Here is a 25,422-nt window from a genome sequence, read left to right as displayed (position 1 = left end):
AACATCTATTCCCAAAGTGGTTACAAAGTATTTTGCAAAGAGTTCCAGGGGCAGGAAAAGTGAGCTTTTTCTGCCTTGTTTTTGTCCATTCTTTAGACATTTCCTCTCTGTACCAATTGCAAAACTTCTTCATTTTGGTTTTTTTTTTTATTCCCCTCTCCTGTTAAGGCACTTCTTGCCTGTGTAGTATGAAGGATATGTCCTGTGTCTTGGGTTTTGCCATCACGGTAATCCCAGTTTAGTCTGGATTGTTATATTGAAAGTTATGACAAAAGAGTAACTCCAGTGTTGTTTTGTTCTGTTTTTTTTTAATGAAATTAAGGAGTATTGCAGTGCAGGGATTTGGAATTCTGTGACTGCAGTACTGAGATTTAATGTATACACTTGCTGTTTCTGTAACAGGTAGTTCTACTGGAGGAAAGCCTGAAGGATCCACTGTCAGACACCAGAATTTAAAAAAGTAAGTCTTGTCTTCTGTTAAATCTTGTTAATGTTATAAACATAACAATAAGCATGCTCATACAGAAGTGTGTTTTGCTGCATCCTTTTAGACTACACTGAAAATCCCCTAGCATTTCCTTATTCTGTTTTGTTCTGGTTTTCTACTGCTTCGTTCTTTTTTCTTTTGTTATCACTTTCTGGTCTCCAGGATGATGTACAGGATGGGGGAGGCAGGGGAAGGAGCTGCTTGTTCTGTAGTTTTTGGCTTGTACTGTGCTTCACTGTTGGAGCTTAAAATGTTCCTACTGGCTCATCTCAGGGAAAAGTGAGTGTGAAGTCTTACTTCTTTCTTTCTGAAGACACTTTCCAGTGAAGTGCAGTGCCTACTCCATTCTTCAGGCAGTCAAACAGCCCACTCTTCACAAAAACTTTACAGAATAACGTAGCTGTGCATGAGTCACCCGCACTGGCAAATGTGAGCATCAGAAGTACTTCCACAGCTGCACAATCAGGGATTGTGCAATATACTTGGGGAAAAAAAATGTCTATCACTAAATATTTGTAAAGTGGTTTATTTACATGCTTGCATTTCTGCATAAGATGGATAATTGAGTTTCAGGTTAAATACTTGCTTTCTGAAACACCTATCACTTGTTCTTGGGTGTTGCTGTTAGCAACTGTCCTAGTTTTTTTTTATATGTGTCCTTTTGGTACACTTCTGCAATTCTAAGAGTTACAAATAGCTGCTGTGGGTATAAATCATTCTTTTGTTCAGTTGTCTTAATTAAATGTTAGGTGAATACCCTTGTATAAGTATCTGTACTGAGAATCATCTTAAAACGTGTTCATGCTCATTAACATCTTATTTGATAGATAGGTTGATAACTACTTAGCCACATGTCAGGTATTTATACTCCTGTGCTTTATATTTTGCTTGTATTTTCCATTGACTTTAAGAATGAATTCTGGTTTTGCTTTCATATCCAGAAACTGATCTGTAAATCTGAATCAGTGTATATAAACAAAGCTCATTCTGTCCAGAGATTTCATTTGCAGCAATGCATGGGAGAGAGTACAGATGCTTCATTTAAATATGAAGCAGACTTCTCAAGTAGTACCTATGGTTCTTGTTTATTTGAGCACAAATGTGAATCTTGTTTTTCCTCATTTTGTTCTCTGGTTGTAATTTAACACATGGTGTAGGTCAGCATGAAATGGCATTGTTGCCAAAAGATGTCTAACCTGGTGATTCACTGCTTCCCCTTCCCCTGTGCCAACACAGCTTTTGAGCAGCCATATGGTGAAACAAATGTAGCTGATTTAGCTGAATGAAGCAATATTTCAGTTAGTTTTAGGCTGGACCAATTTTAGGCTGCATTGAGTGCGTGATCACACATACTAATGCTAACAGAAAAGAGGGTGTGGAAATGGTAGGTCAAAGGCTAGCATTATGAAAACTTTTAGCTTGGCTCAGGAGTTTGGTAAAAGTGTCTGCGAATATAAATAACAGTGAGGCTGTGGAATGCCTAGTATCTGTAGCCATCTAGTCACCCGCATGGTCTATGTATATATTGGTGTTGCTATCTTGTGTGGTAATTCTTCATCTGCAGACTGAGTCAGAGGAAGCACTTAAGACTGTTTCTCCCACAATCTAGGTGAATATCCTGTCCAAGAGTTAGGAGTAAGTCTGTCTCCTGTTAGAAACCAAAACAAAATGGACAAACAAAAAGCAGACAAACCCCAAACAAACAAAATCCCCCTTGAGCTCATTTCACTGAGTTGTGTGTCATGTCCTGCCGCTTTCTCTTAGCCCCCTCCACCCTTTTGTAATACATGCATAACTGAGATGCAGTAAGATGTTTCTGGAGGTGCTAGATAATGCTATCTTAAAGGAATAAGTTGTTTATATGAAATAGTTGGGTGTCCCTTAGAAAGTAAGGTGACATAAAGGAAACAAAATTGATTAAAGACTTACAGCTATGTCCTTAAAACTTCTCCTAAATAGACTGAAAAGGCATTTGGTGCAGAAATAACTTGCATAACTTAACTTCTTATAGACCCTCTCAGCCATCTGTTGACTTCTTGTATTTCTGAAGATTTTAGAAGGCAAGAGTGAGATCAGAACAAGAACTTTTCACTGAATGTTTTTCCAGATTAGTCAGTGCTCTTTATGTACAAAGTGCTCATTTGGATATAAAAGTTAATAAATCTTCACTGGGTAAATTTTTCTGGCCTAAGATAGAATTTTGGAAAGATTAATTAGTGTGAGTTTCAAAAACTGCTCTTTGGTTACCTTCCCCAACTTGCAAGACACATTTGCATTCTAAAAGTTTGGCGCTTAAGGTGTTCCCCTAACATGTAAGTTCATGTTTTCTGCAGGATTAAGTGTAGTGGATAGCTGAGTGTTGTTGCAGTAATAATAAATGTAAAGCCTCATTTTCTAAATTTAAACATGAGTTTATATCAGCACCAAGCAGAAATTTTGTATAGAATGGAAGAAAAATTTACTTGTTGTTACCTTGTTTTGGATGTGTAATAATTATGTCTGCTTAATTTAATAATTTTCTCCAGGACATTTTTCGAGAATTAGTGTGCTTTCTATATCTAGACATTCTTCCCTTTTATTATGGGGGGGAGGAAAAACAATGTTTCATTCTTTGATCTGTGTCATCTCTTGGTGAATTTTCCTATATATATTTTTCAGTGTAGGAATAAAGTGTTCAGTAAAATTTTCCTCTTTGGTGAGATTTAAGAGGATTCTTGATGGTGTTTATGCTCTGAGGAAAATGTGACAAGCCATTTTAGGCAAATTGTTTAACATGTATCTGATAGAAAGCATTTACATTGTTAATGTTCTGTTTTATAAATATGCACATTGTTAATTGAATGACAATTAGACACATTTCAAAGTGCTGTTACCTCCAGGATAGATATCTTGGTACCCTATTTTGAAGTTTTTTTTCTTAAATTTCAGTTAATACTGAGAAATCGTCAAGTGAAGAACACTTTGTTAGGTTGGTTTTCGTCTGGTAACTTGATTGTGTAGAAAATTGTATGTATGCAGCAGATCATTTGCTGGGATTATCAGTAATATTCAGCTTTTGAGCATGCTTGTTTGGTATTTTTTCGCCTTTTGGACTCATAAACCCCTGTCAGTTGTCTGCCTTCTCCTATCATTTTAAGAGCCTGAAAGAAGGAAGCATGGATTTTTTTGTTCATTTTAAAATATACCAAGTTTAGATGCCTCCTGTGGGAGAGAATAGCAGACTCTCCAGATTTTACATCATCTGTACCCCTTTTTCTGCAGCACTGTGAGCGTTAATTTAGGATCTGTTCTTGAGCTGACTGCCTGCGGGTTGGTTCTGTCCAGGATCCCATTAAAGGAAGCAGAAATTTATGAGTTGTGAAGATTTTCAGTTTTGAATTGTAACATTAACAGGTTAGCTGCTTTTGATTAAAACCCATGTTGTGAAATACTGGGGTTGGTTTTAGGGTGTTTTTGTTAAGCACAGTTTAAGGAGGCTGTAGGTGTGTTTTTCAGCCAGGCTTGATTATGAACTGAATTGTATTTTAAATGTGCGCATACAATGTATACTTTTACATCTAACTCATGGTTACCTGGTACAAATCCAACAGTGGCAGATGCAGTTAAGAGGTTCCTGCTCCTTTTTGTTCCTCAGCTGTGCCAATTTTCAAAGGTCACGAAGCCACGCTTTCTAATAGGAGCAAGACAATAAAGATTGTACTTAAAAGTGTGTGATGTGTGGGTTCTTTTAGACACATCATTTTACAAATCCATTTGTGTGTGGCCAGAGCTGAAGGAGTGCCACCTCCAGTGAGAGCCAAGGAAGAGTGGCAAGAAGCAGGGTGGAGCCTTGTAAAAATGGGCACAAGTGGAACTGTAACATGTAGCCACAGTCTTTCTCTTGTACAGGCTAGTTGCGCAGGATTTACAAGCATTATTTTTTGCCACATTTACGGCTTTGCTCTAGAAGGAAGGGGATCTCCAGTAAGGAACTGAATATAAAGGATAGAGAAAATACTTTTAGTGAGAATACACAGAAGAATGATTGTTTCTGATGGCCAGGACATTAAATGCTGTCTTTCAAATATATCTTACAAACTTAGTTAGTTTTGTACTATTTTTTATTATCCTTTATGATTTTCTGAGTCAGGGAATGTGTTCACTGATGAGCTATGAATATCAGTATTATAATCACTTAGTTTTGATTTTTGTTAATTATTTGAAGGGGGCATGTGAACAACATGTCAGTTGTCTCCAGATGTAGTTAATTTTGGTCATAGAGGGCAAAAATGACACAGGCAGCCCAGAAAGGGATGGAGAGAAAAAAAGCTTGGTAGGTGCTTCAGCACCCCACAGCCAAGGACCAATTATTAAAAGCCAGGCTCAGACAAGATCCCAGATTGCCAGCAAGTTCCTGGTGAGCAGTCAACTTTGAGGATGAGCTAAGAAGTCAAATCAGCAAGTTGAAGGCCACATCAGTGGGGTATAAGGGCCAGTCTTCAGTATCACCTAGGCAAAGAATCTGAGTCTTCTTACAGCTTTTGTGCACATATCTTCATTGCTGCTGATTAGAGAGCTGCACTGTATTCAGGAGAGAGCTGTGTGCTCATCTCTGCAGTGGGGGAAGAGATGCAGACTCCAGAGAAAAGTGGAAAGGTGGCAGCAGAACAGCTGGGCAGGCAGAGATCAGCCCAAATGATTCGCAACAGAGGAGTGGTGGGCAGAGGTGTTTAAACATGAGCTAGAGATAGAAGTGACAAGCTGCCTTAAGTCCCAAGTTACAGAGCAAAGTTCTCTCATGGTGGCTGGAGAGTCTAATGCATGAAGAATGCAGGAGAGAGTTGCATTTTCCTCTAATCCTCATTATCCATATTTCTATGGAGGTATTATTTACATTGACTTAGCCAGATTTGTCAGAGCAGCTTGCAGAGGTCCATTACCTTTGCAGGGAGTAGACAAGCAGATATCTGTGTGACAAATCAGTTCTAAGAACTTAACCTCTTTATACCTCTGTGGTTGCTACCTTGTCTCCCACTCATAGTGATCTATCTGTAGACTGTTCCAACTGCTGCTGTTTGTTTCAACTGTGTAAAAGTAGATCTGTGAGCATATAGTATGCACTTTTTGTGCATTATAACTTCGCTAAATCTGTGATATATCTGACCACTACCACAACAGACCTCCTAACAGACAGTTCATCTCTCCTATGGACTGCTTGGACTTACCCTCTTCCCCAAAAGTCACTCAGGAACAGACTTAAGACTGGATGAGTTACTTTGATAATAGCAACCCACGTCAGTTACCTGTCCTGCTGCCCTTTCTTCTTCACATTGCACATTGTCCTTGTCTACTCCCTGCAGAAGTAATGGACCTGTGCAAGCTGCTGTGCCAGAGTAGGCTGTTCTGTCCACTCACAGATTTTCCTGATGAAAGGCCATCTGGGATCAAGTGCACACCTGTGCTAGAAGCAGCCCTCTCCTGCTCTCTTCTCCTGTGAACCAGGTGAAGGTGTACACCTTCTATTACAGCATGTTTATCTACAAAACCAAAAAAAGACATTTCTGGGATGTGCCAGCTTTTCTGCACGAGCACAAGCTGAAATTGCAGTTAATTTGTTGACGTGGTAGAGAAAAGGGGGTAGTATATGACTACTTCTGGAATAACATTTTCAGCTGCAGAGTTTGGATAGCATTTCTTGAAATTCCTGTCAGCCCAATCTTCACATATTTTTGTTTGTTACACCTTTTTTTTTGATTCTGAGGTAGAAAATGAGACATATGTCACTTTTAAAAACATAGCATTTTAACAGCTAGCCTTTGATCAGTTACCCTCATTTGCTTTCCATCGATGTGTATACCATTGCAATCAAAGGAGCAAGTATGTTGAAACATGTTAACTTGTTACATTAAGCCAGTCTGTATCTGATCAGAGAGCAGGTTATGGCTCAGTTGTCTAAAGATCTCTTGCTCTCTACAGAAGTTCATGGTTACTAAAGTGGAACTAAATCAAAGCAAATTCTTCCCCTTCTCCCTTTTACCTCACTGCTAAAGAAGAAAAAATGAAAGAGAAAAATGGTTGGGCTGGAGGTAAAACCTCTGAAGCAAAGAGCAAAATGGAATGCATGAGTGATAGTGGTGCACTATTCTGGGCATAAGATAAGTTGATGGACCTCTGCTTGCCCATTATGGTGTAATGTCCTAGTAGAGTAAACCCCCAGACATTCATAATCCACATTATCAGAAGCAAATGTTTCTTTGTACCTGGAAAGGAGTATCAAGAAGGTTTATAATTATCCTCAGAATCTATATAAATAGAGCTTTTAGTGTTGTGCTTCTGTTGGGAATCAGGTTCTGGCTCAGCTGTTTGCTCACAGTGTGATTTTTTGGCTCCTTGGCTTGCTTATTGTGGTATGCAACTAGTGTTGGAGCTCTGCTGGGGCATCAGGTGCTGTGGAAGGGCAGATGGGTGTGCTCTGATTTTGATTCTTTAAACAAGATCTTCTCTAAAGCTAATCCTCAGTGATTATAATAACTAGTTTGCTCCCTTGGCAAAATAGGATTATGGCACAGAGATCGGGTTGTATTAAAGAAGTTAATCTGTTTCTGTATGAAGAAACCGTAGAGCTGGAAAACTGTATTGTTTCGTATTTTTTTTTTCTTGTGATCTTTCCTGGGTCACATTTTTTGTCTTGGTAATATGCATCACCTCACACTAATTCTGTATGAAGGGTGTAATCTGTAAAATAATGAAAGTAGTACTTAGAAAACCAAGATATTTATATAAAAATATTTTTTACAATATAAGGGCAATATTGATTCTTCCTCAAAAGTATTTAGCAATGTTCACATTAAGATGAAGTGCTGAAAGTATAGGGGTTTCAGTCACTGACTATATACAAAATTAAGCACAGGCAACTCACTGGCTATTGTCCATCCATTTTTCAGTCCCTTCTTGACAGAACATCTGTCATGAGCAAGACTGTAGTGTAATTCTGCTGTTCAATCTTTGAATTTGTTTCTAAGAAATAATGTTGCCAACATGCACACCAGCACTGATGATAACATTAAACAGAAGTTACTAAATTCTTTCAGTCTAAAACACAGAATGTTTTACTACACTGTGTGAACTTTTCACTATTACCTCAGGTTGGATTGTGGCTTTTTACCCTATGACTTATTCACAACCTTGTGTCTTTGGCCAAGCTATAACTTGGCACCCAGTAACTTCCTGCCTCTCCATGAGTGAAAAGTCAGCATAGTGCAGAAGTTTCAGTGTTACTAGTTTTTGTGATTTTGATACAGATTGAGCAATGTTATGTGTTAAGAGTTTGTATATCCATGGCAGCAGCTAAGTTGTTTTATTGTGAACCTCAAATTGCTTAAAGATAGTGAGTTTCTAGCCACCTTAGTTGCAGAGAAGTTTCAAAACATGTGCAGAATATGTACAAAATATAGACTATTTGGAGAGAAATACACACAGTTCTTTGTATTTAAATAAACCTCATGGATTGTGGAGGCAGGCCCATGACCTTTGAACACTTGTGGCTGACAATGCTGGCTTGCAGGCATCTTAACCTTTCTGCTGGCTTTCACACACATGCCATTTCTATTGAGTTAGAGATCTATGTGGTTTTGGTTACAAAAGCTTTTCCACTGTGATAGCTTTCCTTTGGGTCTGGTTTAAGCTTGCTTGTGTTCATTTATGATCCTAACATATTCCTTTTCTCCAGCTGAAAATTCCTTTTGAAATTATCATTAAAACCCTCTGGGGATTTTTTATTCTGTTTTAGACATTATAAAATACGTACTTAAGTACAAATCTGCACTTAAGTCCTGTGTTGCTTGTCTTAAGTGTTTGTGTTCTTTTTAAAAAATGCTCCTCTACATTCTGCAGAGATGAGGTCTTAAATTTTCCTTGGTAGAACTCTGTTAGGAGCTGACTGAGAGTTGGCAGAGTTCGACTGCAAGCACTTTAAAAACACAGGTTTCATGTTGCAGTCTCTGTAACCTAGTCTTCCATGGGACTCTTTGTCGCTAGCAATGTTTGCACTTGTCAAATGGAACAAAACAGAATAGGAGAGGAGGCTGTAAGCACCTAAAAAAGTAGGTCAATGGGCCAGGAGGTTATTTGGCCAGACAAGAACGAGTGGCTTCATTGAATCATGCTGTAATTGTTTTTCTCCTGTTGGCAGATTGTTCTGCTGTGCTTTAACTTTTTATGTTAATATTTGCGTCTCTATTTTAACCACTTAAGAGCCTCTGTTAGGTGCAGGGAGAGGAGAAAATTAACTTTTCTAATCAATTTGTAATTCTTGTGTTTTCTATAAAATCCATTAATGAATTTAAGAGTAGCATAGGCTTAATATTTTAAATCCCCGCTTCACTTTTAAAGTTTAATATGCTTTAAAATATTTTTTTTTCAGAAGGGGTACAAGTACGTTGTGCAGTGAATATATTTTATTTTAAGAACAGTAAGCAAGGCAGATAGATATGGGATAAAGATGAGAGAAAAAAATTATTTCATGAAACTTAAAAATGTGGAAAGAGACATGCTTCAAGGGAAGAAACTGTAAATGAAAGCTGGTGATCACTTACACTTATGCTGAGATTTTAATGGAAGAACTGAATTTGTGAAGTAAGTTTGGAATACATTCTTGAAGGTGTTTTTGAAGTGAGTTTTGAAAGAAAGGGTTAATGGCTGTGTCTGAGGGAGTAGCAATAATGCAGCTGGGCAACTTTGCTATAGTTGCCAGCAGCAGCATTCTACACATTCTGGAGTCCTGAGAGTGCAAATCTGGAGTCTTGAAGAGAGAAGATGTGAGAAAGCCAGGAGAGGCCAAAGTAAGAGTTTCAGCAGAAAATGTGTTTAATAATGGTGTAAAGATATACTTTGAAGGTAGCAAGTGCAGATGGTGTATAATTTCAAGAGATAATAATGGATATAGGCATAAAGCAGTAGCTTAAAGCAGAGGTGAAGTTGTGTCAGAAGAGCTTTAAAGCAAGTTGAGTTTGGACAGTGAAATGTTTGGGATATTTTTGATAAGCAAAATTCTCCGTTTATATATTACTCTTGTTGGAATGACTGCTTCTCTTTAAGAACCCGATGATTTTTAAAACTCCTTTTTTGGGTTTGTTTTTTTTTTTTACAGTTCAGAATTTAATGCTTTTCTGCAGAAGAGGAGAGCAGCTAACTCCACATTGTGCTTCAAAGGAGCCAGGTTTCACCTCTAAACCTCACACTTTAAGAAGTTCTAAAGTGTAAAAGGTAAAATTGTATTCTTATAATGAATAAGGTTCCTATGGCTTTCAGCTGTCAACACTGAAGGGCTGAGTAGCAGTGTTAAGTAATGTCTTTTGTTCTCTAGAACGTGATTGAATTTGAATCTTAGAAATGGACATAGTCCTTGATTTCTGTAGTGTTTGCTTTCATCTTCACTGGTTTCATTGGAATTATTTCTGCAGTCTTATCTGTTGGCATGTATAAGAGCTAAGAATGTTCAGCACCTTGCAAATTTGGATGCAAAGGCAGAAGGATCAGACCTTGCAAACTAAGAAACAAATGCACTATAGCTACATTTCCTGTAGTCGTTTAAGTTCTTGTAGCTACTTGTCTTGGATACCAAATCAAAGTTGCCAGTTCTGACATAGAATATATATTTTGTATGTGCATGTATACTGTAACAAGTGAATCATTTTGTTGAGTTCTAGAAACTTGAGTGCTTTATTAGAGTAAAAATACTGACTTTTAGATTCTGATTCTGCATAATGAAAATGTCGGTTATGTCACAGGTGCAAGTTTTCTGTATTTAGCTGTATATGTCTTTTGCTGATTAAGGGAACAATATATCATTTGGCCTACAGAATTTCATATTATTCTTGGTCCCTGTAGTGTTAGGTACCCAATTTGTTTAAAAATTAACGCAGGTCTAAAAGTGTAATTAGTGCATACCTGTATTAGTGCATACTGTATAAGCTAAATAAAAACAGGTTTCTATTTGTTGCCTTGATTTTAAACTTAGCTCCATGCGAGTGATGTTAGTTCACTTTTACTGGTGTTTAACCTATCTGTTGTTGTGCGGTTTTGACAAAAATTCAAACAAACACTTCATAATTTACTTTCCTTGTGCATTCTGGCTAATTTTCAAATAGTGCAACTCCACTACTTCATAAAACGTTGCCAACTAATTTGGGGGATTTAATTTGTCAGTATGGCTAGTGCAATTTGAAGAATTGGAATGAAAGAATAGTTTGCTTCCAGTGTTTCTTCAGAGCATTATATTTTGAAGAAAAAAGGCAAGGCAAAGTTGTGTTGTATTACTTAAAATGGGTAAGATGTCTCATGGAGCATTTGGGCAAAACCTCGTGCACACCTTGTAATGCACCTGCAGAGAGATTATGCTGCAGTACAGCTCTTCCATTTAATTTTCTGCTGCACTCAAGTTATGAAACTTTGTGGGGAAAAATACTAGTTTTGTGAAGCAGACCTACATAGTGTGTGACTGTTGTAGACTGAGACAGTTTGGTTGAAACATAAGCTTTTGTCCTCAGTTTCCCCATATATTAAAAAAAACGGGGTAAGATTTTCCTGGAACATTTTGCAGACTGTCTGGATCATGGAGTTGCTGCCACATCCCTTGTGTTAACACTGCAAGTTCCACTGGATTTGGCACTCTCAGAAACAAACAGATCTTCCCTTCTCAGAAACTGTGAGTCACTAAAGTGACTGAAACCACCTCCTTTGAAATAAGTGCAATGCCTTTTTACTATTAGGTTTATAACATAGTAAAAATTCCCAAAGATCTGCATGTTCAGCTTGTATAGAGCTTGCTGCGTGCAGTTGATCTTTAATCACTGACAGCGATCTTGCTGCTTCATTTGAGCAGCCTCTAACAACTGACTTTTTTACCAAAGAAAAGGGTTTGTGTTGGTTTATGCTTGACTTCCAGCCTTTCCATAACCTTTGTAATTTTGGGGTACCTAAAAGTAGGTACTTGTTGAATTAAATACTTATATTAATTTTATACTCCTCCTTTCACTATGAAAAGTTAATTCACGTTCTTTATTCGAAATCATATGTACAGCTGGAAAACCAAAAGCTTCCTGCTGAAACTTTGTAATGAATAAGTGACTGCTCTAAGAAATGGCCAGGCTACCTAACTTTCTCACAGTATGGAAATCTCAATCTAGTGTTGATTTCAAATGTCTATTATAGCAGTGTGCTCAAGAAAAAAAAAAGGCGATAAATTAAAGCTGTAAAATACTATATCCCAGATGCTTTGTGTTTGCACAGTGTCTAAATAAAATGTATTACTACTGAGGAGTGTAGTTTACATCTGTTCAATGTTCAACATTATGACATTCTTTTAGGTAAAAGTTAAAATAATAATAAAAAGTTGTATCTGAATTCAGAGCCAGAAAAAGGTTTATATTGGTTTAATCCAGACTTATTTGTTGTGGTATTTAATAAAACAATGTTCTCTTGGACTCTCTGTCATGTAAAACAAGATATCGAAGTCCAGATTATGGTGGTAATGGAGACTACTTTAGAGAAGGTAGGAGGGCAGAACAGGAGGTTGGAAGAGAGGGTAAGAGCAGCTTATAAAGCAAATGAAATCATCAGTATGCTCTAATGAAGAACATGTTTGTTCCTCCAGAGTCACATCTTGATATTTTTTTCTTATAGGCAAACGTACAAATGTCTACCACAAGACTAAAGTGTGCTATGTTATGTTTTTTACCATAAGCACCCATAAAATGAGCTCCATTGCAGACAGGTATGTTAATAAATACTGAGAGTTTTGGCGAAATTACTCTTCAATGCTTTCTTTAATAACCTTTATATTACAAGTAATATATAAAGAATATTAATTTATGCAAAAGATAGAGTGGGTGTTTTTGACAAGGTTATTTTGATAGTTGTTAGATGTGTTGTTTTGTAGTCACTGGAAATAGTGATTGTTATTGTTTGAGATGAATCTTAATGTATTACTTGTTTTCAGTCATGGAACAAATTGAGCTGATTATTAATGTTTGATTAAGGATAACAAGTACATTTAAACAATTAGTGATGCTGCAGATCATAGTAAGGTGGCTCACTCACCTATATCAAAGGAAAAGTAATAGTTGGGATGTTTTCTACTGGATTCCTTGAGCTAGACTTTTTTAGCAGTGTAGGTGAGCATCTGTCCTTAGTATTCTGTGTAGTTCCATTTTTGAGTCTTCAGGAAATTAAACTTGCATCAAATTTACAGAAAGGTAAACCCAGTCAAAATAAATAACAATAAAAGCATTTATTTCTTTGTGTTTCTTTCAGAAATGATGGAAGCATTTTTGATGGGCTGGTGGAAGAAGATGACAAAGATAAAGCAAAAAGGTAAGTTTTAAAGTTATTTAAAGCTAAGAAATGTCATATACTTTTACACTTGAACTTACTAGGGTGATTTCTAAACAGTAAAAATGTGATTATTTTATAAATAACCATGTTATTCAATAGCATTTCTTTAACTGTGTTGTTATTCAGATGTGCTGTATGTTATATCTGTGGTTCAGTGATTTGTATTTTTGGAATAGTGTGCTTTATTCCAAAGGCTTAGCTGCAAATCTTTATGAGAAGGAGGAAGCCACTCTTCAGAAATGGTGCCTAAGATACAGAGTAGGTGTTTTTGTGACAGTTCTCACAGCAGAAATATTTAAGGGGCTGTTTGCATCAAGAACCTGGCAGTAATATGGAGCTTATTATAAGAAAGCTTCATAGTTGTTATAAAACATTTTCTGTTTTGTTTTTCAGAGTGTCTAGGAACAAGTCTGAAAAGAAACGTCGAGATCAGTTTAATGTACTTATCAAAGAGCTGGGTTCCATGCTTCCAGGCAATGCTCGGAAGATGGATAAATCCACTGTACTGCAGAAGAGCATTGACTTTTTACGGAAGCACAAAGGTAATTATTTGTAATAATAATGAAATATTTGTATTTTTTTTTAATGCCCAGTCCATAGAACAGTCACAGTTTTGCAGTTCTTTAAGGAAATTATTACAAAAAAAAAGTAAAGAGCTTCTCAAGAGTGATATTCTTAAGCTCATAACCTGGGTAGCAGAGATACAGCTATGTTTTGGCTATTTTTTTTTTCTTGTCCCATAGTTGTCAAAGAAGTATGTTTCATAAACAGAAGCATTTATTTTTTGGAATAACTTTGAAGGTTTTTGTTCTGGGCAGATGGAGACCTTTAGAATATAATTGCTTTGTAAGGCACAACTTGTCAAAGTTTTTCTTCACAGGAATACTGCTGATCCGTTTCAGTGGAAGCACTTGCTGGAAGTACTTCTTTCGATATTTAGATAGGATTGGTTTGATATTTATGTATATTAAAAAAATCCCTGTTACTGCTCCTACACTTGTTCTTTATATGGCATCTTGTGGTGCCATAAATGGCATCAAAAATTCAAGAAAATGAACTTTACCCATTTGCTTGAGTAATTTCTGAGCATGCATACTCTAGAAAGCAGTAGGGACAATGGAAGCAGCTATAAGGTTATAAATAAAGGAAGTAAAGCTATTAAATGGATGAATAGGTATGTATTTATCAAGCATGTCAATTAAGGTGCAATGAATATTTTTCCATTCCTTAGTATATGTCTTCCATTAGTGTTATGGTTCAAGTAGTATAAAATGTGTCCTGAATAGTGCCACTAGAAGGGTAAACAATTAAAATAGAAAGAGAGGGAGGAATAATTTGTGCGAGATTTGAAAGGTTTAAGATTTTTTTGCCAATTAAATATTGATAATGCTATTTTAATTCTCTAAGACATGTTTGTCTCATAACAAAAACAAAAGCAATGTGGAGGCTCCTTTTCTGTAAAAGTTCTGTAGGTTCAAAGGGACTTTGTGAAAATCAGTTCGGTTTCAGAATCACTTTTTCTTGTATTGATGATTCCTGTCATAAAATACAGAGTGTAGAATGAGCAAGTGTCAGCCAGCACCAGTCATATTATTTTATTCAGAGTGCTTTTTAATATATTTTCTTAAATTATTATTTTAATTTTTTAGGATAAAGGGGTACAAACCAGCTCTGGAGATGGATGCTTTTTAGGGCACGGCACTTTTGTCCTTCACCTGGTGGGACAGAGTGCAGCTTTGTGTGACTCCACATATTGTATTAAGGTCTCTAAAGCTCTGGCTACAGGTGCTTACTAGCATTGCTCTGTGCTGGTTTACATTAAAATGTTTTGGAGAGAATATTGGCAAGGTCAGAAGCATATTTTGCCTTCTGAGGTGCTTGAATCTGTTACAGTAAAGCAGAGTGACCCTAGTAATAAATTAATTGTTCAACACTGATTAGCTATTTTGTTGAAAATCCTACCGTGTTCAGCCACCAGGTTTTGATTAACTGCATTGCTTCCAGTTCTTTCTGGACCATTTCCATATTGACCAGGCTTGGTAGTCTGGCGATAGCTCCAGATGAACCATCTGAGCAGGTTATTGGCCTTTGGAGAAAACAGCAGTCTAAGCACACTTAAATTATTACTGAGAGCTTCTCCTTGGCTAATACTGCCTCTCCTCTTCCTTTGAATTCATAAACAAAGCATTTTTGATAATTATTAAATACTGAAAAATTTAGCTGCTTATAATTGGTGCTAGAAGACTGATATTCATACAGATGAATGCCACAGATCTTGGCAATTTCATTTGAGGATGCTCAGTGCTGATGCAGAGTGGCTTTAGGTCCAGGATTTGGAGTCTAGTGCTTGCTGTGCAAGTTTGGTTGTGCTCCTCTGTCTGGTAGCTAGCTCAGGAACGTGACCTCAGTGCCATTTATCTTTGAATGAAACCTTTCTGCCAGAATCTTGAGGCATTTTTCTGAAGTTACCAAATACAACAAGTTATTTCCATGTTAGTTGGGCTCTGTTTTTTTCAGTATCATACTTGTTCTAATTACGGGAAATATTAAACAACACCTGTACTGCCAATAAGAGAATTCAAAATGATTTAGTAAAGGTATATGAACTTTCAGCTTTTATTTAGTGTAAATTCCTTTCTACCACGGAAATCAGTTGAATTTACATGGACCAGAATGAGCCAGTGAATCGCTTTTCCAGTTCTAACGGGAAGATTGTCTCTGTCCTGTGGACTGAATGCATTAAATTCCTTGAATTTTGCCTCTACTTCAGTGTCATTTCCATGTCATTTGACTTGCTCCTCAGTATTCAATGTATTTGTTCTGACTGAAAAGTTAGATTTGGGGTTATACTTAGGTTATCCTTCTCCAGCCCACTCTTCCTGCTTTGTGATAATATTTCAAAACAGCTAGCAAAAGCCTGATCAATTTATGTCTTCTTTGAGATCTGATCATTGGAAATTCTGGTGCATCTTCTTTGTTGATGTTTTTTCTTTGCTCCTTGCAGCTCTCCACTTCTTGCCGGTTTCTTGCATGACATTGCTGTTTACAGATCTTTTTGTTTGGTCTAAAGCTCTTGCAGTAAGTTTTTTCTCCTTCAGTCTGGGAACTGAAACTCTAAACTCTTCCAGCCCTTTGCATATTTAACTCAGTTCCAGGTTTTCTGTTCTCTTTGAGCCATTTGAACTAGCAAACTTGCTTATGGCCCTTGTACAGACTTGTTGTTTAGAAATCCAAAGCCTTACACACATATTTTGGTTCCTTCAATTTGTCTAAATACCTGATTCATGACTACTTGTTCAAGTTTGTTCTTAACAGCATGTACTTCTTCTGTATTGCCCTTGTTCAAAACTGAAGTGCTATGTGGTCTTGCTTCTTGTTTCAGTTATTAGTTGATAAGGAAGCATCAGCTTTCAGAACCTGGAGCCTGGTTTTTCTTAGCAACTACTGTTTCTCTCACCTATGTATGGGAAGTTAATATATGTGTTTCTCAAATCCTACAGGAATCTCTTCAAAATGCATCTCCATGTATGAATCAGACAGTTATTCTGTAGTGGAGTCTGTCATACAGCTCTTAACAGTCTTTGTTAAAAATCTACTCTTCTTTTAATGTTATTTCTTTACACAAGAGAGTTGGAAGAAGAAGAAGGACAGTGACCATTTTTAGTGCAAAGGTTAGACTGACCAGGATTGGCCAGGATACTTGAGGATTAGGCATTTTAATGACTTAAACTGATTAGGAATTTTGGCTTTCTCAGTCTTTGAAAACAACACTCTCAATAAAGCATTTTATTATAGTCTCAGAGGAAAGAGTGCTTTTCCATTGTCAAAATCCATTACTTATTGCTGTTAACTTCAACATTACCTTGAAGTCTGGCAGGACTGTAGTGCAAACTGGCAGCAGGAAAGAGAAGACAAATATGACATGGGGGAGAAGACATTGATTTCCTTTTCAAGGATCAACATCTATATATAATGAATGAAAAACAGATGAGAACAGAGAACTTCTGCTATTTCCTGTTGTGTGTAGGCTGCTCAGTGGGAAAATAATGGCTTTTGAAAGTGTGAATCCTCATACTGTATATATGTTTGATTGTAGAAATTACTGCACAGTCAGATGCCAGTGAGATTCGACAGGACTGGAAACCAACATTCCTTAGTAATGAAGAGTTCACACAGTTAATGTTAGAGGTATGTTATTTCTAGTTTTCTGGGAGTAGAACATATCCTCACGGAGAGTCATTCCATTATGAAATTTTTCAGTTTGATGATAGATAACTTTTTTTAATTGTAACTATAAGTTCTCATAAAGATAAACATTTAAAATTCCAGTATATGCAATGTAATTCAAAAGTTTTTATTCTAACTGCATTTTCAGTTACAGAAAACATGGTAACAGCAAATCCACAAATAAACAGAACAATATAAGAATTATTTTTAAGGATGTGAGCTTTAAAAATTCCTGTTTAGAATTACAATTCTGTCATGCTTTTATGTTTGGTAGCATTCAGCTAAAAGATGCTTGTGTTGTGTTCAGTGGAAATAAGCTTGAGTTAAGTAGAAGATAATGCAGTCTGAACTGTATCTCGCAGGTTTCAAGTCCCAATAAAATCTTGCTACAAATTTATTTTGAGATTGGGAATGTTGATTTCACCACCTCTTTTACTTGTTTTTCTCTTACCTTTTCCATCTTTTCTTGCCTTTGTCTCTAGCTCATTTTTGTGACTTCTCTGATGTTTTAAATGATGATTGAATTAAAAATGACAGGCAGAGTGGGAGATGGGGGAAACAGTGGCTAGCTGTATATGGACTTACTTCCAAAACCACGGATTATTTAAGAGCAGAACAGTATGGGAATTGTAATGCTTGTAGTGTAAAAACAAGACTAAGAAGTTTTAGTATTGAGAGTCATCCTCAATTTTAAATTTAAAATTTAAATTGAATTCTTAAAAATTTAAAAGGTGTCTAAATTTTTTGCTATCTTGAATATAGCTGAACATTTTAATATGCTTTGTTTCTTTTTATTTAACTGCCCATTATGTTTAATTTCAGGCTCTTGATGGTTTTTTTTTAGCAATTATGACAGATGGAAATATAATATATGTGTCTGAAAGTATAACTCCCTTACTTGAACATTTACCAGTAAGTACAAATCATTTTCAGTAACATATCAGTTTGTCTGTGGATGCTATTAATTAATCTGTAGGCTTTTTGGCATTATAGGCACTATAGAACAGATGCATGCGTTGTTCTGATGTGTCCCGCTTTTTATTCAGCACAACTCCATCCTACTGGTCTGTCACCTTTATTAAATATTTCCTTTGGAAATATAGAATGCAGTTGGTACTCTGTTAGGCGGGTTTAGGAGTTTCCCTTCAATGTAGCTGAAATAACACAGTGAACTGCAGGAGACCCTGTAGTGTTCACACCTCTCACAGCCTCTATGTGAGTCAGGCAGAGCATTGCTAAAGGAAAGGCCTTGACTCTGTATAAGCGCTGCTCAGCAGTAACAAAAACATCCCTGTGTTACCAACACTGTTTCCAACATACATCCAAAACGTAGCCCCATACCAGCTACCATGATGAAAATCAGCTACCCCAACCAAAACCAGCACAACTGTCTCCGTAAAATCAATTGCAATTGGCTACAATTGTTTGCAACATAAAAACGTATATGATGTAGGGAGATGCTGTCTTTTGTTCAAAGATACAGTTTCAATGCTGCCAACAGACTACAGTGCTCTAGAACAACATCCTGTAATTTCTAATCAAAACGCTCCTTTACTTGGAATTGTTGCATCCCAGAGAGGTTAATACAAGGTTAGTCAGCACTTTAACATGTATGTGTATCTGTAGTATTCACCGTGTTTTTCATTAAATGGTTTTCAGTGTAAAAATAAAGACAGATCAAAGTGATTTTTTTTTTCCTTGCAAAATATTCGTGTGTATTCCAGCAGGTGGCTTTGTTGAGTCACTAATGTTCTTCTGAACTGTGGAACTGTTCTGCATTAACATAGTAGGTTTTGTGACATTGTCTTGCATTAGTTTAATGCTTATTAAATGTTTTTCTTTCAGTCTGATCTTGTGGATCAGAGTGTATTTAATTTTATCCCAGAGGGGGAACATTCAGAAATTTATAAAATACTGTCTTCTCATCTGCTGGAAGGAGATTCATTGACACCAGAATACTTAAAATGTAAGTGGTTATTGTGGGTTAACCCTGGTAGGCATGTCAGCCCCACACAACTGATAGGATGAGAATAAGAAGGGTGAAATGAGAAACCTTGTGGGTGGAGATAAAGACAGTTTAATAGGAAAGCAAAAGCTACGTGCACAAGTAAAGCAAAACAAGGAATTAATTTGCTACTTCCCATTACAGTCAGGTGTTCAGCCATTTCCAGGAAAGCAGGGCTTCATCATGTGTAATGCCATAAGCACAAATACTTCCCCTTCCTCCTGCTTTCCCAAGTTTTTATTGTTGAGCACAGTGTTGTGTGGTATGGGATATCCCTTGAGTTCAGCTGTCCCAGCAATGTCTCCTCCCGTCTTCTTGTGCACCCGCAGCCTACTCACCGACGGGGTGAAGAGAAGATAAAGCCTTAAGTCTGTGTAAGCCCTGCTCAGCAGTAACTAAACATGTCTGTGTTATCAGTCTGTTTTAGTCAAAAATCGAAAACAGCACCATATGAGCTGCTAAGAAGAAAATTAACTCTATCGTAGGCAAAACCAGTATGGTAGTTGTGTTAAAAATAATCTGCTTTGTATCAGACGTGATCAGTTCTTCCAGTGTTATTTAATCAGAAACATATGGGTGAGCCCTGAAAAACAGAAGCACTTTCTTGTCCCCCTTACCCCTCAAGAGTAGAATTTTCAGTGTTTTTAGTGCATTTCGCTCTGACTTTCTTGTGTATTAGAAATGGTCATCTTGTTTATATAGCTTCTATTTGGACCGTTGTAGCAGTTGGTTAGAATAAAAACATGGCAGTTTAATGGGGTTTGGAAATGCATGCTTTAGTAAACTTCAGTGTAGGGTAGCTGCTTCTTTAAAATAGCTCTGGTTTTCAGGGTACTCTCTCTGTCATTAGCTTTCAAGCCCTTCACTCGCACATTCTAAAGGAGTTTACCTTTAGGTTAGGTAATATCATACTGGTTAAAAGCGGGCTGTAGCCATTTGAAATCACAAGACTTACAGTCTCTCAATAAGTATGCAGTTTAATTATTCCTGCTTCCCATTTCATGTTGTCTGTGCGCTTCATCAAGCATGTAGCTTATTAATTTGTTTATTCCTTTCTCAGCAAAATATCAACTAGAATTCTGTTGCCATATGCTGCGAGGAACAATAGATCCAAAAGAGCAACCTACATATGAATATGTAAAATTCATAGGAAATTTCAAGTGTTTGAATAATGGTAAGTAATCTCAGCAATGTTGGAGTGAGATTCTTAGGAGCTTCACAGCTAAAGAGGCTAGAGACCATTGTGCAAAACTTAACGATGAACTAAGATCAGTCTTTCAAAATACAAACTTGAAGCAGAGTTGTATCACTTCTGTATTGCCTTAATGAAAAAATTAAAACTCCTGTTGGGTATTGTAGGTCTGTGCGTTTGCATGCAAAACGCAGTAATTATGCTTGATGCTTTCGATTACAGAAAACTAAAATCTTGTAAAACTTTTTTTTTTTTAAAGAATGTAAGAGACATTTAAGCAAATGCTTTAAAATAAAATCATAATCCATACTTGAGCGGGTGGCTGGCTACCTTGAAGGTCAGTGGTACTGAGTACCTGCAGTTCTCATTAGGCAAGGAGCTGGGAAGCTCACCCCCATTAAAATTCTGTGCTTTCACTGAGAGAACTTACCACTCAGACGGATGGGCCAATAACAGTTTTCTGCACTGAGTTATTTTCCACTGAAGTTCTTTGTAGGTACTAATAATATTCTTCTGTACTATAATCTCTAATCCTTTTGGCCAGCCTGTGCTGACTGTTTACTCAAAAGGCATGTTTATTTGGTCATCCAGACAAATGGGTTGTGCAGTATAGTCAGTAGTAGATCTTCATGAAGATATAAAGATCACTTCCCAGAATATTATCAAACAGTATCTTATAATTTAACATTTGTGGGGCTTTTTTAATATAATACCAATATCTTCTCACAAAATTGTGACATGTTGAGTCTTGGGGCCGAATGCAGCTATGTAATATTATAGGAAATATGTTGCTAATCTTGGACAGAGGATGAGTTAGGAAATTGCAGACTGATTGGTTGCAATTCAATATTGGGGAAATACCCCAATACAAATAATTATATGTGTGCTTCATGAAACTAGCAAAGAGTTGAATAGCAACTGTTGTGGATTTTCCAGGTAGAAATAGCTTCAAATCGATTCATTTTCCTCTAGCACACTGTGTGGATAAGAGGACAAAGCATAAATAAATGATGGATTTCTTTAATATGCTTTAGACAGTTAACATATTCTGTTCTCACAAACATGTAAGAGAAGCACATGTTAATTGAAATTGCTGGAGAGCAAGTGCAGAAACTGGTGGGAAAGGTTACAAATGTTCACTGTCAAAATGGAGTTCTAATGGACTACTTCTGGATTTGATCAGTATTAATGTTTTGAATAATGATCTGTTGTTTGCAGTCTTGAAATGATGCAAGAACACTAAAAACAAGATAAGAATTCAGCCCCAAACTTAGAAAATGTGTTATTTTTTGGGAAAAAAACCCAAACAACAAGAGACAAATTGACTAAGAACAAATGCAAGTTACTTCATTTAGGAGGAGCAAACTATATGAGCAGGGGAAAAGGTTACAGTCAGCTAGATAGCAGTCATTTAGAAAAATGTGTTACTGTGGAATGTGAAGTGAACATGACCAAATCACCATAAGCAATGTGTAAACCACATAAAATAGTCTCACTGCACTTCTTGGAACCCGTTTGTCCTCATCCAATTTTTGATGACTGTTTGTCAGGAGTAAATAAAGGAGTTGGAGAGACTTCAGAGGAGAGCAATGAAAGCAATCAGAAATTTAAAAATTTAGCTTACAAGGCAATATAAACTTTGAAGAAAAGCCAAGAAGGAGTAAGGTAGAGGAAGGAAATTACCTGTTCCCTTCAGAAAAGAGCAAGACAGAAGACAGAGCAAGGAGCTGAAAGCTTAAATTTCATGCAGAAACTTAAGTAAAAGTTCTAATCTAGAGCTGAACTAAAACCAGTTAGGCTTGGAAGAGCCTGACAGCATTTTGGAGCCACCATCATTAGAGCCTGGTAAAGGTAAACTAAATTGATACCTGCTGGAAATGAAAAGTAAGGTTACTCTCTTTTGAGGTCTAGTCCATCTTTTGCCCCACTTATGATTCCATCCATCTCTCTGATTCAACAAGTGGAATTTGTTTGTTGTCAGCTCAGTGTCCTGATTCTGTCATGTACATCATTACTGTGCTTTGTTCTGTTACTCAGTATGTCTTCAGTTTGTGTCATTTGAATGTGATGGAAGCCCAGAAAAGAAATACTTATGTCAGAGTTTGAAAGAAAAACTTAGCAAAACCTGATACAAAAGCAAAATTGTAAAAATACTTTTGAAGAAGGTGTATTTCAGTAATTTTCAGTGGTTACCAAGAAAGATGAGAATTGTTATTAGTTTCTTAAAACTGCTTTGTCTGATAATATCATATTAACTGTAATTTTAGTTCAAGAAAGTTAGTTGGTGGTTGTTTTCCTATTACTGCTGTATAACTTACTATTCCTGTGTATGTATGTGTATATATTACATGTAGCATTTTCTTAATGCACATTAAGTTATAAGCAAACCGCATTAGACAAACATTGGGCCATTTGTCTTGTGATATCACTGCAATTTTCCTCTCTGCTTGTGCTGTAATTTGTGTTGACTATGTCTCTGTCTTCCCTCAGTTCCCAACTCAGCGCACAATGGTTTTGAAGGAACTATTCAGCGATCACACCGGCCTTCGTATGAAGACAAAGTTTGCTTTGTAGCCACAGTTAGATTAGCTACACCTCAATTTATCAAGGTATGTACAATTGGAATCACTTTTGTATCATATTCATATGGACTCTGAACAAGAAAACTTGAGAAAGAATGCACACAACACTTCAAATATTATTAATCAAAACTGTAAGGAATTTTATTATATGAAACTGAAAGTGTCTGTGTTCTTATTTAACACACAAACAGGTTAAATGTTATGCAAAGCATCAAATGAAGTTGTTACACTGAACACCATTTCCAAGTAGTCATATAAAATAGTAATATCTAAGAAATAAATTTGGGAATGTGTAGGAATATAACTTAGAAATTTAAAATGAAACATAACATTGAGATTCCACTTTCACTGGTCTTGCTGTAGTTTGACACAGCAAATCTGGTAGGGCTCAATGAAAGCTTACATTATTTGTCAGTAACTGAGAGCTGGGTTTGAGTTAATAAAACTTGTTTCAGTAGTGTTATTCAGTAATGTGGTTGTTTAAAGAGAACATTTTGCTTACCTGTTAATATACAATGAAGTGATCTTTCAAAGTTTAGAATTGGATATGTATAAAATTTGTAGTTTACGAAGGATAATCCTGTTCCTCACCAAAATCAGTCAAAAAAGTACTTAGGATACAGTACAGGAGTCTATGATTCTGATTTAAATTATATGTTCTATACAGACATGTTAAGGTACATATATAAGGATAGTCTACTATCTAACATCTGTTCTTGCAATTTGGTTGTAAAGAAATGCCATGAAATTTGTATGGCACATGGTTAAGCTGTTGTCTGTCATGCTGAACATCTAAATATTCTGCCTGTAAGTTGAATGCACTGGTGACTTAGGCTGGAGTTTGATGGTGGCAGCCTCTGAAGACGTGGTCTATATATTTTACACGTTGAAAACATAGCAGGGAGCCTGTGGAGAAATCATATAAACTTCCTCATTTCTATCAACCTGAATAGGGACTGGATCTTTCCAAACTGCATGACAGAAAGTGTGTTGTTTATTTTTCTTGAAGCTGTGGCAATCTTTCATCTGACACTTGTCTTCCCATGTGTGTCTAAATAATGTTCTTCCTGCTATGCTTACAGTTTGTAGAGATGTTAAATGTGTGGTTTTTGCTTCATGAAGTACTTGGGGAAGGGGAGGAAAGACCAACACGGAAATATTTGCAAATATTTTTGTCTTTTGAGGTCTGGCAGTTTAGAATGTATTATGATAAAACTTCTGTGTCTCCTACTTGTGGGGCAGGAGATTTGGAAGATGAGGAATTATTTGAAAGTTGAGATCTATTTATGATCCTTCAGGTCGAGGTCTCCTGAAGGCGAAAACCTCACAGGCTATACTCTGGCCAGAGTTTCATTCCTCTGCCTGAATTTCTAGGAAGCTTTTACATTACAGAGATTTTAAGATCCTCTTAAGGGTTTTCACTGGTGCTGCTCATCTGGGGAACCTTGTGAAGAAGACTAACATCAGAGTGAAAACTTTTCAGTCTGGCCATACTTGTTTATACTCTGATACCTTCTGTTACTATTGAGGCTAGTATTGAGGCTAGTAGCAGATAAGTGTTATGTCAGGAACTTTACTGTTGCAGTAACTTTACAGCCAGTAGTTAGAGGTGTATTTTAGTACTGGACTGCTTTGAGGTAGAACCTGCTGCTCATCTGCCACTTATTTGATGGTATATGGTTCTGGAATTTTTTTACCTAGAATATAATTTCTCAAGGCAATACAACACTTTTGCAGAAAGCCACAGTATTCATGAGAATAATTTCTGAAAGTTCACATTTTTATTTTCTGCATATGACACCACCACTTTTGTAACAAAATATGCCACAGATTTTGCTCCCCAGTGAAGGGATTTGTCTCTACACGTTCTTTAAAGCATGTCTTTAAAGCATGATCTGAATTTTGGCTGGTAAATGATTGAATCCTATCAAGAAGGAAGGATTAATCCAGTCAAAAGGATTTTGTCAGGATACTTTTTGATACAAATGAAAGGCCTTTCTTTTCTAGATGCCTTGTTGACAATTTCAACAACATGCTTTGTTGGACGAGATAGCTTCTATCAGGTGTATTTTATAGTGGAGTATCTGCAAATCATTAATATAAGTGCATTGAATAATTGGAGACTAACCTGCTGCCAGCTCCTCTTTAACAGAGATGTGTTTACTGTGTTTTTAGTTCCTGCATTGAAGTTATTTTTACTTTTGACTTGTTATTTCTTTTAATCTAGTTATTTGGGCACAAACCAAAAGTATATCTCAAGGATATATGTTTGCTGTCATTTTGTTTGCTTTGCTATGAGTGGTGCTTTGTTAAGGGCTGTAAACTTAAAAAAGCAGATGAGCTTCAGGTTTTAGAGGTAGTTTCAGTTTCGAAGGTTAAGTCTTGCTAACTGGAAGTCACACACCAAGAGTCATAAATTTGTGCCCAGAGTGATTTTTTTTTAATTATTTTTTATTACCTCCTCCATATTACTCACTTTCTAGTCACTGTCCTTAGAGTTTAAACCAGCGAAGGTGAGGAGAAAACATTACCTACATACATCCACTTTTTTCTTTCA

General features: G+C 36.6%; 1 protein-coding gene across 1 annotated transcript in view; it reads left to right on the top strand.

The window, feature by feature from the left end:
• Positions 1 to 25,422, top strand: part of CLOCK (clock circadian regulator) — a 54,886-nt gene that overhangs the window by 16,363 nt on the left and 13,101 nt on the right. Inside the window, exons 4-13 of the mRNA XM_005149077.3 lie at positions 403 to 460; positions 9,615 to 9,730; positions 12,149 to 12,239; positions 12,779 to 12,838; positions 13,253 to 13,401; positions 16,956 to 17,047; positions 17,909 to 17,998; positions 18,932 to 19,052; positions 20,152 to 20,265; positions 22,774 to 22,892. Of these exons, the coding sequence (XP_005149134.1) occupies positions 12,193 to 12,239; positions 12,779 to 12,838; positions 13,253 to 13,401; positions 16,956 to 17,047; positions 17,909 to 17,998; positions 18,932 to 19,052; positions 20,152 to 20,265; positions 22,774 to 22,892 (792 nt within the window). The 5' untranslated portion in view covers positions 403 to 460; positions 9,615 to 9,730; positions 12,149 to 12,192. The remainder of the gene's footprint in view (positions 1 to 402; positions 461 to 9,614; positions 9,731 to 12,148; positions 12,240 to 12,778; positions 12,839 to 13,252; positions 13,402 to 16,955; positions 17,048 to 17,908; positions 17,999 to 18,931; positions 19,053 to 20,151; positions 20,266 to 22,773; positions 22,893 to 25,422) is intronic.

This window comes from Melopsittacus undulatus, chromosome 7 (genome assembly GCF_012275295.1).
Source record: "Melopsittacus undulatus isolate bMelUnd1 chromosome 7, bMelUnd1.mat.Z, whole genome shotgun sequence".
NCBI lineage: Eukaryota > Metazoa > Chordata > Aves > Psittaciformes > Psittaculidae > Melopsittacus > Melopsittacus undulatus.
This window is presented reverse-complemented; position numbering and strand designations above follow the sequence as displayed.